This window comes from Lepisma saccharinum, chromosome 11 (genome assembly GCF_977018435.1).
Source record: "Lepisma saccharinum chromosome 11, izLepSacc3.1, whole genome shotgun sequence".
NCBI lineage: Eukaryota > Metazoa > Arthropoda > Insecta > Zygentoma > Lepismatidae > Lepisma > Lepisma saccharinum.
In genome coordinates, this window is record NC_139239.1 from 61,986,787 (window position 1) to 62,002,795 (window position 16,009).

The 16,009-nt window shown below is 40.3% G+C and overlaps 1 protein-coding gene across 1 annotated transcript in view; it reads left to right on the forward strand.

Moving 5' to 3' along the window:
• Positions 1-1,339: 1,339 nt before the first annotated feature.
• The window catches only part of LOC145995278 (ATP-binding cassette sub-family G member 1-like), a 49,573-nt gene continuing 34,903 nt past the window's right edge, over positions 1,340-16,009 (forward strand). The window contains exon 1 of the mRNA XM_083131866.1: positions 1,340-1,560. Coding sequence (XP_082987992.1) covers positions 1,428-1,560 — 133 coding nt within the window. The 5' untranslated portion in view covers positions 1,340-1,427. The remainder of the gene's footprint in view (positions 1,561-16,009) is intronic.

Below are 16,009 nucleotides of genomic sequence, written 5' to 3' on the forward strand. Positions count from 1 at the left end.
CACTCTGTTAATATCACAAAGAAAGGAGACGGGAGTGTCTGGAAGCTGCGCCAATATTAATTAACTGTTCATTAAAGTTATACAGTTGTACGATAATGGTGCTTCAATAACAAAGATAAGCGATTCAGTACCTCTTGACAAAGACCAAGTTTTAAGTAGCAATGGCCTCAAATTTCGGATATTAAATTATCCGATATTCTTTTCGGGTGCAACGGATAATCCGGATAATACAGATTTGATTACGAATTTGTAGAAAATCCGTACAGTGAAATAAGAACATGACGTATAAAAGAATTTGTGGAGAGCCCGTAAAAAGGATAAACTATTTTATTTATTTATTTTGATTTGATTTATTTTACTTGGCGCCACTTTTGGCTAATTTGCGAAGATGGGGATGAATGATGATATGATGAAATTGACGAATGGACACTCATAAACATCCATGCCCAGGCCAGGATTCGAACCCGGGACCCCCAAAAAAGGATAAACTATAAAACTGTCCGGATATTGCACACACTCAGATATTCAAACATTTCGGATAATCTGGATTTGGTCACCCTTTTCCATGACAGCCAAAGGTAAACCTCTTTTCCACGTACGTATTACACCCTCGACTGCATTTTGCAGACTGATGAGATTGTGACGTCTGGACTCGTAGTCAGTGTAATAATGGGGCTCGGATTGAGTCTTCCATATATGTTTGTTATTGTTCCTGCAAGCACCTCATCACCATTCGTTCCCATTGTCGCGATTAACCAAAAGTGAAATAAAAGAGATGTAATATGGACTGAATCAATCAATCAATCAATCAAAGTTTAAAGTGGGTTCCGAACCACTATGTGCCTTTACCGGATATCGAACCCGTGACCCCTTGATTACAAGGCGAAGATGCTACCATTGCTTCATCGGGGAGGCCTTATTGCAGGGTTGTTATTGGTCCAGGAAGCCATAAGATTCCTGGACCGAATTGAAATACTTTAAATATAAGAAGGTTCTTGGCAGTCTAGAACCAATTTACACTTGCTGATTTGCTCTCTCCTGGACCGAAATTTATTTAATTAAAAACTCCTGGACCTATTTTTGAATTTTTTTTACAATACCTGTCCCGTTAACAATCCTGGTACAATGAACCCCTGTATTTCCCAGTTTCTGCGTCACTGCGCCTAAAAATTTTGTTCTCAAACATTCTGGTTACGTATCACCATTGTCGCACACAACTTTTACCGTTACTGAAGCGTGCTCGCGGGAGTGGAAAAGGAACACATTCTTCTTCGCAATGGGTGTGCGGTAACTGTACTCTTGAGCAGTGTTCCCGGCGACCTTGGATTGCGTGAAAGTGAAACCGGGGTTCAAATCAGGCAGCGCTGTGTGTCCACGACAGCTGGGTGCTCCAGTCGTGAAACTGCTCTCCCCCGCTGCACGTAGCCATGGAGGAGATCCAGCCGATAGCCGAGATGGAGTTCAAGCCACGGGAACTCTTCACGTACCTCCCCCCCGTGCGACCTGTGGACATCGAGTTCCACAATCTCACCTACACCGTATCCTGTGGACGCCGGAAGGGTAAGTCCATCGCGAGATTGTTACACCTATTTTGGCTACTTTGCGCCGATTTTCTATCTCTTTGTATCTACCGAAAGTTCTAGGCAGGATTGTTAAAGTTCTAGGTCTGCACAAGTGTTTGCTTGTGAGTCTCCTTCATCAATTTGATCTCATGAGATCTTCTTCCTTCCCGGAAAGCACTGAAATACCAACTTCTCTTTCACACTAGAGAAGCCGATGTAGCTCAGTTGGTAGAGCACCTACCAGGCGGAAGACCCGGGTTGGAATCCCGGGGCAGGTTGATCTGGATTAGGAATTTGTCCAGTCAATTCCATGTTTCTGCGCGGCTCTGAGGCCCACCCAGCCTCGTATAAATGAATACCTAGGGGCAGCTCTGCGGAGTAAAGGCGTCCGGGCATGATGCTGATCACATCATCCCAACTATGGCGGATCAATAATATGAGGAGCTCTATACCTCCACATCATCCCATATGCCTTCGTGTAATGTGTGCACACGTACAGAGGTACCTTTACCTTTTACCTTACCTATCTTTCACACTAGATACGAAGCCGACTTCGGTGGCGGAGTGGTTAGCACAGCGCGCTACGACGCCAGGGGTCCTCGGGTATAATGCCGGCCTGGGCATGAATGTTCTATCTCGGTCTCCCTTCATCAATTTCGTCATATCATCCCTCATCTTCATCTTCGCGATTAGCCAAAAGTGGTAGAAAAGAGAAGAAAGATAACCCAAATCAATCTCCAACACTCTGGAAACGCCATTCTTGCAGGGTAAAGAGGGTCTGGGGCCTGCACCGACAGCCAGGATGATCTTGGTGTGGCTTCATGGTGTCGATGATGAGATGAAATTAATGAAGGGTCAGTCACAATCACACACCGACTAGACAGAACACAAAACGCCACAGAACATTCCACTCAAGGGATTCCAGGGTCGATACCCGGTGGAGGCACATAGTGGTTCAGATCCCACTTCCAATTGCAGGTAGAGTTCCGATTAGCCTTCCTGTGCACAAAGTAGTGTAGTCGTGTAATAAATACTTCCGGGGCGCTCTACAAGCTGCATCTAATGACATAACATACTAGTAGTGAATACGTTAAACTACACAATATGGTGCCATATTTGTTAACATGATATTTATCATCACAATCATCATATACAGGGTGTATCATAAGTAATAGCACAAACTGACACAGTTGAAAGTACACGATAATAGGAGCAAAAAAGTCTCAGTAAACATGGGTCTGCAAACGAGCCGTTTTCGAGATAATTGTGAATGTGTGGTTACAAGCCGCCACTGACTTCATTGTTTTTAAACGTCGTCCTAGTTGGTAAAATGCTAATAATGTGTGCGAATGTGTGGTTAGAAGCCGTCACTGATTGTATTTTGTAAACACCGAGAGCTTTACTCCTTGCGCGTTCCGAGATTTGCTCTTTGTTTACGAAACAGAACATTTCCGAGAGATGTCGTTGTAATCAAACAAGATGGATACAATCAGTACACAGTTTTATCGTACTGTGGGAGTCACGTCAGTTGTGCTGTACTGCGTAGTGAAAATGGAACCTTACAGCAACGAAGAGTATGCATTTCATGTACTATGGTTTGGCTAACGGCAATGCACGGGAGGTTGCACGCTTGTACCAAGAAAAATACCCTGCTCGAAGGCACCCCGAGAGTCGCACATTTACAAGGGTACATCAGCGCCTCAGAGAACATTGTTGTTATTATTATTACTGTATTATTAGCATTTTACCAACTAGGACAACATTTACAAACAATGAAGTCAGTGGCGGCTTGTAACCACACATTCGCAATTATCTCGAAAACGGCTCGTTTGCAGACCCATGTTTATTGAGACTTTTTTGCTTCTATTATCGTGTACTTTCAACTGTGTCAGTTTGCGCTATTACTTATGATACACCCTGTATATTACTGGTTGCACACAGTTAACTCTCCAGGAAGTTGAAATTTAAGAAAAGAGCACCTACCCTGTCAGAAGACTTCCAAATTATCCTCTCGAAACTTGAGTTTCATCTCAAATGTCCCCAAATATAATATTTATGCTTTTGTTATGAAATAAGCGTCATTCTCGTACGCTAGGCTTTCCTTAGACAGATAATTAACATTAAGTAAGGCAAATTTAAAAACAAAATATTTAATATCATTTTGTGAGACAGGACGCGCCCGGGTTGTATAAAATAAAAAAAAGTACCGGGCCTGCGCCCTGGCACGACTGCACCATGCGGCCGGAGCGTGGTGCTGATCACATCACCTCCACAAATGCGAATGTGTGGGGCCACACTTTAATTAACAAGTGTTGCAAAGTGCTATGGGCACACACACACACGTCCACTTTGGATCATCGCGACGATGAGGATGCAGAATTATTAGTTAAAATGGATGAAGGGACCTTCACAAAGAAACGCCAAAGGTAAGACCGAGCCAGAAATTTAAAATCCCCCCGCTCCATTTCTCGTGATCAAGTCGGGCAATTAACTTGCCTACAGCAGATTCAGCTATTGGTTTTCGAACACACATTACGCAACACCAAATGTCCTTCTTATGTTCGTGCATAGGCAAGTTATTTGTCTCTTATTCAAGAAATTGTACACTCTGATCCTCTCTCTCTCATCTTCCTAACTCTTCGACCTTTATCTGTTTTCTTCTCTCTCTCTCTCTCTCTCTCTCTCTCTTTCTCTGTCTATCTCTCTCCCTCTGTCTGCTTTCTATAGCTTTTATATTTTCTCTCTTTCTTTGTCCCTTTCCTTCTTACTCTCTCTCCCTTCCTCTTTCTTTCTCGCTTTCCTCTACATCTTTCTCTTCTTCTTTATTTTTCTCATTGCCATTTTCGCTCCCTCTGCTTATCTCTGTTCTTTGGCGCTCCTTTCTCTCTCACAATCGGAAAAATATCAATTGGGCTGTTTGTTACATCCACCGTGGGCGGCATTAATCATTAACAAATGAAATGTGAAAGGACCATTATTTGTTTCCATACCGAAACGTTGTATCATTATTACGTAACAAATAAGATGCAGAAGGTGCTTTGCAGGAATTTAAACATACTCTCACACGAACACAGCACAATTATAAGGTTCTTAACATACATTATATGAACTCAAATATTGCAATATTATCTGTGCATTACTAGAAGGGCAAGAAACGTTAAGAGCACATGCGATGACCGACAGTCAGTTATGCAACAGCTATTATAGAATTTTAATATTGAATGAAAGTTCACAAATATCAACTCTTCTCCTGTACTCTCGACTTTCCAAAGCTGTTAACTATATTTTCATTTTTTTAACGTCACTTTCCTGATTTTACTGGCTAATCGCGACGACGAGGTTGGATGATGATTAGATAAAATTGATGAATGCACCCTCGCAAAAGAACAGTGCCAGAGGAGGGTCTAGGGGTCCCATGGCCGCAGTAAACAAGGAAAAGTAAATAAATGCTCCTTTAGCTCAAATGTGCAAATCATATTGCTCCGACATTGGCGGAGACTCGAACCCGGAACATTCCGTGGCATGATCATAGGTCGAGGAAACATGTTCTCATTTTATATATTATATACCTTATAATTATACCTTACTCTATGATGTTATGAATGTATTTCAACTTCATATTCACAAAAATGTTTTTTTTTTTTAAGCCCACTTTATGCGTAGGCATGATATTCGGGACTGGGCCTCCAGTTTCAAGTAGGATGAGAACCTCCGTGTGCCCTTATGGCGTAGTATAGAGCTCGGGACCCTTTTGTTACCAGGCGACGACGTGTTGCACAAAAATATACATGTATGTATTCAAAATGCCTAGCCACACATAAGGAACCAAGATGGAAAGCTGTAAGTCCATGAAAAAGAGAGGTTTCCTTTTTGAGCGTCTCCAAGAAGTTCACTCCGTCGACTTATACTCTATCCCCGGAATCTTTGGAGCAAGGCCTCGCATAAAGCTAGAGAAGGGGAGAAGGCGGGTGGGCGGAGCGAAGCAGTACATGCTTCCGCAAAAGCTGGTAACTGCAGTCGCTTTTCATCCTTTACACGCACATGTTCATTGGTCGAGCACTTGCTCAGAGGCTTTCTTCGTTCCCTCGCTCCACAGATTCCCGGGACAGAGTATAGTCAGGAAATCCGTTACGAACGGTTGGCAAGGTTACCGGACTAGTCCGCAGTTTCAGTGGAAAGAGCTCATTAGAAGAAAAGTGATTCTGGAGCGAGGTCTATATTTTACTGGCCGTTCAATTGGATTGGATTGAATTAAAATTTTGGGTGCGTCAGCGCTTAGGCTATTTGCCCCAGTCACATAATACGGGATCCGGCCCTTATCGTAGCTAAAATCAATACATTTTCTCTGATGAATAAAATTTGCATGTATAGTTAAAAGCTGAGGCTAGGAATGGCCACAAAAACCGGATAACGGATATCCGGATTTCAAATTATCAGATACCCGTTTCGGATGTAACGGATAATCCTGATAATCCATACATCCGTACAGAGCCGGATTAACCTATGGGCAACTGGGGCAATTGCCCCGGGGCCACCTCCAAAAGGAAGCTGTGAAGGGCCTCCACCAAAAAATCTTTGAACCAGCCAGCTTGTGAAAAATTACATAAGTTGTATTTTAAAAATAAAAATAAAACTTCTATGTTGTCGTATGTCTACACTCTCCTGGATCCAATTGTATAGCTCGACCACAAGGAAAAAAAACTTCCCTCAAAAGCGTTCGCGCATTTTCCCTGCCGTTATCGGTGCTCGGGGCAGTGTTGCCAGGTCAGACTTGAAAAATCGGGAGATTGTTCCTTGCGAAACCAGAGGATCTGCTACAAAATCCGATGATCTAATAGTAGCAGATGAACGACCTTCTTGGGAGCGGCATAGGCGTGCGCACTGGGGGGGGGGGGGGGCAAGAGAATGTCTGCAAATTTTTTTCCAGCGAGGGGGAAACAATGTATCTTTATCAGGCGGGTAAACGAGGCATATTACCCCGTATAGCCTAATGTTGCCCTCTCAGAAAACACCACTTGAGTTTGAAATTATCACGTTCCTACAACCCTATTATAATAATGGATGTAAATTACTGTAACTGAAATCAACTCATACGTCTGAAATAATAAGTACTTTTATGTCAACATTCATTTTCCAGAATGGGAGGGGGTGGCGACCATCCTTGCACTTCCTTCTGGACGTCCATGCCGCTTTATAATTTTGTAGAAAATTAAGTATTTAAGTATAGAATAGTATATTAAGGATAGAAAATTAAGTATTTTCAAGCCGATGAAAGTTCCAATCAACTATGGGGGAGGGGGTGCATTATTTCCTTTGTAATTGAACTATGCCGCTTCGTTCTCTAGCAAATTTCTTGTTATTAACACATGCTTTATTCGTCAGTTATGCTGCCTCTATGTTGCTGCATTTAATATATAATAGACACACACACACACACACATACATATACAAAATAATTTGCCCACGCTACGAAGTCAGTATTTCTTCTTAGTAAAGCAAGGACGTTTCACTGTGTTTGTGTCACTTCATTCATTTCATCAGTTTTTCATTCATCCTTGTTGTCGTACTTACCCGTAGAGGCACAAAAGCGACGTAAAATAACTAAAATAGAAATAGATTTTCGGGTGGGATAAAATACAACCATCTAAAAATAGTTATGTACATGGACGTCCGCAGGATTTTTTCCAGGCAGGGGCAAGGAAGGTATTTTTCCAGGGGGGGCAAAGAAGGCACATTTTCTCCAATAATAGTGTTGTTCCCTCAAAAAACATTGCTTAAATTTCAATGTAACAATTAACACACATTATTGCAGCTGAAATGAAATTATATGTGAAAAATATATAATTTTTGGTTGACTTTCATTTTCCAGGGGGCCACGCTCCCCCCCCCCTTCCGGACGCCCATGGTAATGTAGTAATAGTAATAATGTCCTAGCACATCGTTTGGCATAATTTCACAGTTCAAACAGCACTTTTTATGGCTGAGTGGAGTTCCACTCTCCCCTCCATGTTCAAGTAAGGTGACCAAGAAACTTGTTTTTGAGCAGGCCTTCGGAGGTGCCATAGCAATAGTTTATTATGGAATCCTACCGAGAAATCAATAGGTCTGGCAACACTGACGTTGGCCGCTCTGAAGGCTCCTTCCTCCTGTCTTTTTCCCCCACCCGCCAGCGCGATGGGGTCTGCGCAAGTTTCTTTCCTTGTGGTTCCACTATACCACATCTCTCAGTCGATCTGTTTGTAGGTATCTGAAGCTCAGTATACTTTATACCATGCATTGATTTGGCTGTGGTGTGGAAATAAGGTACACTTATTCAATCAATCAATTCTCAGATACGATTAAGATAATAAATAATCCTACGAAATACATAACTTTCTTTCATTAATAACATCGTATTAGAACTGTGAGTTTTTCTAGGGAAAAAAATTATGGAGATGCTAGCGCTCTCTCAAAAATGAAATTAGTGAAAAACAGGCTTCGTGCTGCCATGGGACAGGATCGCTTACCCAATCTTTGTTTATGAAGCATTGAACATGAACGTCTTTGTGAATTGGACTTCGATGATATAGTAGATGAATTTTCGGCGAGAAAGGCAAGAAAAGTGTGTCTACTATAAGTGTTAAGCCTTTGGGAATTTTCTTGAAGAAAGTGTAGTTACTACAATTTCCACAATGAACCTGTCGGTGATTGTCCAGTAGATGGACCGTGAATATGTAATGACATATTTACTTTTAATTGTAAATAATATCATTTATAATAAAACATGTACGTAAGTACAGTCTACTTCTCAGTTCTCTGTTTCCGTCTGAACCCCCTTAGTATTTTCTATATATTGTAGTTACGGTGTTCACTCTTCATAATATACTGTAGACATTTAGACACAGAATTTTACTGCTGCTATAGCGCTACAATTTTCGTCCTGTAACTTTACTTTACTGCGCTATTCTCCCTGCAAACCTATCTGCGATATGTTCGATTGTGAATGACTACTGATTCTAAAATCAGGTTTACCAGTTCAACTGCTGAAAATTGGTGGTTATCATATTGAGCTAATAAAGCTCCTAGTAAAAAAAAATAATACAAAAATGGGGGGCCACCCATAAAACATTTTGCCCAGGGGCCTGCAGAAACCTTGATACGGGCCTGCATCCGTATATCAAAATATCCGGATATTTGAAACTCAGGTAGAAAAATATCCGATACCCAGATAAAACTTTATCCGTCTTTGGCCATCCCTGGCTGAGGCTGTAAAGTGGCCCTCAGCACATATATTGACAAAATACAGGACAACACAGAGCCCTACAGAGGATTATCCTGGCCGTAGGTCCAGGCGCCGGAACCTCGTTGGCCTGTAAGATTGCAATTACCGGGGTATACTACGAGGAAGTGAGGTTGACATTCGGGTGACTTCTCAAAAGGTCACCCCCTCACACCTCCACTGGCCGTTCAAGGCAAATAGCTGATCGTTGGGAATGAACGCCCACAGCCGTTTTAATTCGCGAGGAGACATCCGGTCGTTTCACTCAGTGGGCTGAAGAGAAGCGACAGAAATACGCATGGGTTACTTCCCGTTTGATTTCCTTTTAATCAGTTCCGTTATTTGCTGTTACCGTACCACTAGCAACTGTTTCTCCTCCCTTACGGTCTCGCCATCGAAGGTTAAGGGTTCGTGTCCTGGCCTGATTAGTGAGTATCCATTCATAAACTCATACGTATTCACCATTAGGGCCCGTATTTGTAGGTAATTTTATATTTTTCCTTTGTATTTACCCAAGCAAAAATGGGAGATGCCGGTAAATTTTAATGTTAGGAATGATATATGTGATTATCATGTTATATATTCTCACATATTTTGACACTACATTCTTGTTTACATTACATATCTTTACATAAAATGCGTTATTTGTGCAATATTTCTGGTTTCATTGAGTAAGCAGCTGTACGAGATAATAATCTATTTTTCTGTAGTTAGATGGCACCACTACGGTGCATTGAAAATAATTGAAGTCTCGTTATTTGTGTATTATATTAAATGCCCCTTGCAATTATCGGACAAACAAACAAATTGTCGCACTAAATGCACATTTTACTTTACTTCGGCTTGTTCACTTAATGAGATTGTTTTCTTACAATTAAATCCATCTCTCGCGGTGAAAATATCTGACAAACTGACTAATCAACTTTAAAGTAGTGTGACGTTATGAATTCATCATATAATTTTTTGAAATTCACTTTATGAATTTATCATATATTTCTGCCATTCACTTTATGAATTTATCATATAAATTTTTGCCATTCACTTTTTGAATTTATCACAAACATTTTGCCATTCACTTTTTGAATTTATCATATCAATTTTGCAATGTTACTTAACACATTAAAATTTCATTATTAACTTCTTAAAATATAATAATATTGAGGAAAATAATATGGTATATTTACATTTTTTACTGCCAGTAACATAAAAAACGGTACAGAAATGAAGTATTATATGTATATTAGATGTTTTCCTAGATATTCTTACATATTTCAGCAACTTTTTCTGCATATTTATGTATATATTTCGCATGGTTTGGCTGCATGAAAATCCGGGTCCCAATCATCACTCATCTTTATCTTCGCGTTTAGCCCAAAGAGGCAGAAAATCGAGGTTAAAATAATCAAAATCCAAATACAGAACGCCACTCTTTTACAAGAACATACATCCCCTTTGTGTTCGTCCCTTATTCATCTTCGTCGTTACGATTAAACTAAGAAGATGGAGAAGCAATTTAAAATAAGTAACAAGGAAAGAATATGTCAAGGCTATTCGTTTTTTTTTTTCAATTCCAGTCAAGTTTTACGAAGTAGCCATACAGGTTTCTCCTACTTAATTGATAGGAAAACCAATTCATTCTGAAGTGAAACTGTAGGGACGTAAAGCTGAATTTCCATTATACTAGGCACAACCTTGGCCATGACTTAGTTTCGAATGGTAGATGCGAGGAAGACATCTGGTCTTGTAGCTAGAGTGGTTCAGTGCGCGGAAAGCAAGTTATGAAATGTTGAAACCTGGTCCAGGAATTTTAAATAAACTCAATTCCGGTCCAGGTGAGAAAATCAGCAAGCGTAAATGTGTTGTGGCCCATAAAGAACCTTTCTCTGTAAAGTATTTCAATTCGGTCCAGGAACCTTTTTCCGGATCCATGATTATCAATTTCCCTGATTTACTACTGTTTTTAAATTCACTAACTCACCTCTAACCAATATGGCGTCATCTCACATCGAGTACCCTAATCGACCTACCTGTATGTATGTACCTTGGTTATATTTACGCGGAGATCTGGCAAAATGGCCCTCGGTTGCCATGGCAAACGGTGCTGCCATCTGTTATCGGAAAATTACCACAAAATTGCCTTTAGTACGGCCTTAAATACGGTCCAGGAACCTTTTTTTCCGGATCAATTTATTAACGATCCAGGAACATTTTTTTTTCAATGAGTCAATACGCATTTTGTACAGAATTTAAATTGTGCGAGAAAAAGGTTCCATTCCTGCAGCGGAAACCAATAGAACCAATTAGAATTTATGGGTTCCTGGAACATAAACAACCCTGGATAAAACATAGAATGTGAAAGGACACTTAGTATTCAATCTTCATGAATGATCATGTCTGGTTTAGTGATTTTGACAAAAATGTTCAATATCAGTTAACCACACACCCCCAAAGGAGGAGTTCTGTCTCATTCTCGGCCTCGTCTCGACAAGTCTGGAAAGTCAAGTTTCGTCTTTGTCTTCATTCTTACAATCCGATCTCGGTCCCGGTAATATCCTCTTTCTTCCTCCGTTCCTTCTCTCATTTCCCCCTCCTTTTCTCTGTCCCTCTTTCTCTCCCTCTCTTTCTATCATCTCTCTCTCTCTCTCTCCCACTCTGTTAGTTCCGTTGCCAGGAGAGCTCTGCTTCATGGAACATATGTATTTATCTATTTTCTTCTATCTCTTTCTTTCCCTTCTGTCTCCCTCCTCTTTCTTTCTTTATCTCTTTGTCTCCGTCTTTAATTTCTTCTTTCCCTCTCTTTCGCTGTTCATTTCCACGATCTATCTATTTCTCGCTCATTCTGTTTGTTTTCTTCTCATTCCTTTCCATTTTCTCTTTCTCTTCACTTCTCGTCGTCGCCGCATTGTAATCAATGTGTCCCGTGTTTGATACCCGGTGGAGGGACATGACACAGTGGTTCGGATCCCACTTTAAACTGTAGGTCCAGTCCTTAATAGTTTTTCTGTGTAAAAAGTGGACTTAAAACAACAATTCGATTCGATCTGCAATTCTCCCTTTACTGTCTCTCATAACGCATGTGTACTTATAAAGTTAGTTTCACTACAAAATATTATTAATCATCTTATTAAAATCCTGATTGGCGTTCTTTTTTAAAATAATGTATATACTATAGGGCTCAGCCGATACCACTTTGGACCGATACCGAGCGATACCGATACTTGAAAACTGCAATAATTAAAATTTGTTCAACACTGGTATGTAATTATTCTTCTCCAATTATATGCATGAATTTACCAAGAAATTTGCTTTAGAATATTCAAGAATTACATCAGAATATTAAAATAGATGTTACATTATTCGCACAAAATTTGTGCAAAATAAAAATAAAGTTTGAATTTTGAATAATTTCCAGGATAATTAGACTCCACCAAAGACCAAAATATCGGAAAAGTATCAGCTAGTATCGGAAAGTATTAGCCCTGACAATAAGTGGAATCTCCCAAATATATATACCTAAGATTTTTTTTTACTGTGAACTAGGGCCCACCCTTGGTAGCAACGACCCTGCCTTCGTGGGGTCACTTCTGCCCCAAATTTTCAGGCTTCTAATAGCCTAATTTACAAGTTAAGGATACTTTTGTTAATCTTATGCGCATGCCCGTAGCTAGAATTTATGTCCAGGGGGCTTTGTAAACCAAGTCCAATTTTCAAAAGTTTAAGAGTATTTAATGAAGGTAAATTGAATTGAATTGAATTGAATTGACTTGATTGCTGGGCGAGTTTCATCTGTTGCTTGCTGGTCTACTACCTAATCCCAAAAAGTACAGATTAAAATTAAAATAAAATAAAATTCAAGATTACAAAGAAATTATGTGTGTGGGGTGGAGGGGTTAATGAGTTATAAAGAATTTAGAAATATCATACATACTACATTTTTCTATATCTTTTAAAACATCGATTTTTGAAGTGTTGACTGCTACTGAAATAATCCCTTACTGCACACACTATACTGCAATTTTTTTTTATTGACCATTAGAATGTATACATTTATAACTTTATCATACATTTCATTGGATCACATTTTCACTACATCTCATTACAAAGCTTTTCCTTATGAATTTAATTGATATACAAGATACACTAGTTCATGGAATGAATCATGATACAATACTTAATTAGAACATGAAGCAGATAGTAGTGCAGAACATATTGAGTATAAAATAATACTTTTTGAAACACATATACATATCTAAAGGGGGGAAACCTCCCAAAGTAGCCCGCCTCCACCCGCGAGGCTATGCTCTTAATGTCCTGGTACCTTTAAATAAACCAGGACGTCAGTTTCCTGAATATAAAGGGTTCCCCCGCCTTTTTATCCTACTTCTTCTCGTCTTTATTTTCATACATAAAATACAAATACAAGTACAAAAAAAGAAAAGAAAATGCATGGGGATTCTATACATAGCTACAGTTAATAATTGTTAGTTTGTATTATTTTAATAGACCGTTCTGGTGACCGGAACAAGTCTTAAGATTTCTTGTAAATTTACTGTGCATTTGTATGATTGGTAATTAATTAAACTTGTTAATAGTAGTTATGGATTAATTTGTGTTTATTGGTTAGTTTTAGTTGTCGTAGTATAGATAGTAGGAAATGCTATGTACAGGAGGGACAACCATTCTGGTATCCAGAACTGTTTTAAGCTTGAGGGGAGAGTATGATGGGGTGATTGGGTGAATGCTTCCCTTGAGAAGCACACTATACTACTTTTGATGAAACAGATATTTATATCACACAAGAAAGAAATGCACAATATTCAATCATAGCGCCTATAGCACATTCCACCCCCGGCCAAAGCAATTAAACTCCCCTTCGTTCCGAAAACTTGGGAGCTGTTGACCTTTGACGCAGATGCAGAGGGAATTTGCATGATGACTTTAAAGTCACAGATTGAAACAGGGACAAGGAAGGTACGGATAAAGAAGCTCCGCTGTGAAATAACTTTCTAGAGTCTAGAGAAGAGAATCTTCTAAATACTTGCCGCTACTTAGGTAGACTTCTCCGAACAAATGTATTAGCTGTTGTTCATGTTCTGTGAATTTATCCTTCACCAAAGTTGTGAGCAAAATAATATGTTGTCTACATTTTGACTCTTCACTGCAAACAAATTACACAAAATAGTTTTGCCTAATGTCAAAGGGGCTGACGGCAGTGCCGGGGGGGGGGGGGGGGTCTGATGGCAGTTCCAGGGGGGCTGACCCCCCTGGCCCCTGCCTGCTTATGCGATGTGGGGAACAACAGAATAAAGGGTAGCGCACGATTGCCTCTCTAAGGTAGTACTACTACTATTACTTTGGAAACGTGCGTTTATTTTCCTTTTTTTTTCTTACCATGTGGCAAGACGAAAAGAAGTGGAACAAGAAACCACTTTTTCCTTTCTTCAGTAGCTGTAACGTTACATAAGAGCTTGAATGGGCACGATTGAAGATTGAGGACCGGAGGTTTTTTAACCAGACGCGAGAGGGGGGAGGGGGGAGGGGAGATTCGAGGGACGGTTGTTGATCCGTTGCTGCGGGCAAATTGTCTCCGCCATCGGTCACGAGATCTGGAACTAGGATTGCGATATAATTCTATTCGGTATCTTCGGAAGAGTAGAGAAAGTTGTGTTGACGAAGGGGTGGACTTAATTCCCATCCCCCCCCCACAAACACCGTAATGTAAACATATCAAACTTGAGGCCGGGTGAGGCCTCACAAAAGCCTTGTTAGGACACCACGGCGGCAGTGACGATGGTCAGTGATTTTTCAACACACCTCCCAACACCCCCTCCCCAATTTTTCTCAACGCGCCCCTAAAAGTATTCACAAAGATCCAATTTATGGTCATTTTGGCTCAAAAGTGGCAGACATGTGATGCAAAATAAACGAAATCAAATCAAATCTGATGGAAAATTCTGTATTAAGCACTAATGATGATGATAAGGAGGAAAACCAGATATTGCTATAAAAGCACATAGAGGGGGTGAAGATAGCCATTCTCGATTATGCCCATAGCGGAGGTGACGTGTCCAGAATCACGCTCCGGCCGTCCAGACTCAAGAGGCTGAGTGAGTTTCAGGCTAGCTTATGCGGTCACCCATCCCGCGTGTCAATCAAACATTCTACAGACTGGACCGAAATAAATAACCACATAAATACACCATACATTCCTGATTTAGTAATGAGCCAGCATTTCGTTAAAAGCATTCCCTATATCTTAATTTTAATAAGGATTTTATTGCATAATAAGGTAATAATAAATATTTATTCTTCGATGTCGTTTAACGTCATTTTGTAACAAGAGGGTCCAGAGTTCGACGCCCGATGGAGGGACATAGTGGATCTGATCCAACCCTAAAATAAAGACCCAGTCCCGATTAGCCTATCAGTGCATAAAATGAACTTAAAAACAAACTTTGCCGAAAAGCATTATGGAAATGCTTCGACCGAGATAATGTAACTTCTTTGCCAAAATACAAAACTTTCTTTCCATTACGTAACTTCTAAGTTTGCAAAATAATGGTCATATCTGATAACTGCTATTATCTCAGGTGGAACGCCCCCCCCCCCCTCCCGCGCCCTACCTCCTACTACCAGTACCGTACTCCCATTCAGACCTTTCAAGCGGTTGTTAGCGTCCCTTATATAACGGAAGATTTCGTCACGACGATTTACGTTTTCTCTGTCTTTAGCACAATTACATGCAGACATCCGAGGAGATTAAGCATCGTGAGGACCTAGGAGTTGCCGACACGTTTACGTAATGTGCAATGGCCTGTATATTAGCCGTGGTAGCAGGGTCAACTGCTGTTTATTTTATGTGGCAATCGTCATCTAAACACGTGAATGAAGAAGCGAAGCATATTAATGAGCTCCGTAAGCTAGAGCATTACCATTACCTTCTCTATCTGAAAGCCTAATGGCCTGCTCTGGTCACGTGACTAAGCGTCAGCAACTGTAGGCGAGATAGCCGCCATGTTTGATTTGCTTCTTGGGAATTAATGTTGGACCTTTTTAGTGAATATGGAATTACAATGAAAATTGATGAATTGTATTCGAGTTTACTTGACACGTAAATATGCTTGAATGTACAAAAGGTATGGTGTATAAGTGTTGTGTGTGCTCAATTACAGAGGCAATTATGATGAAA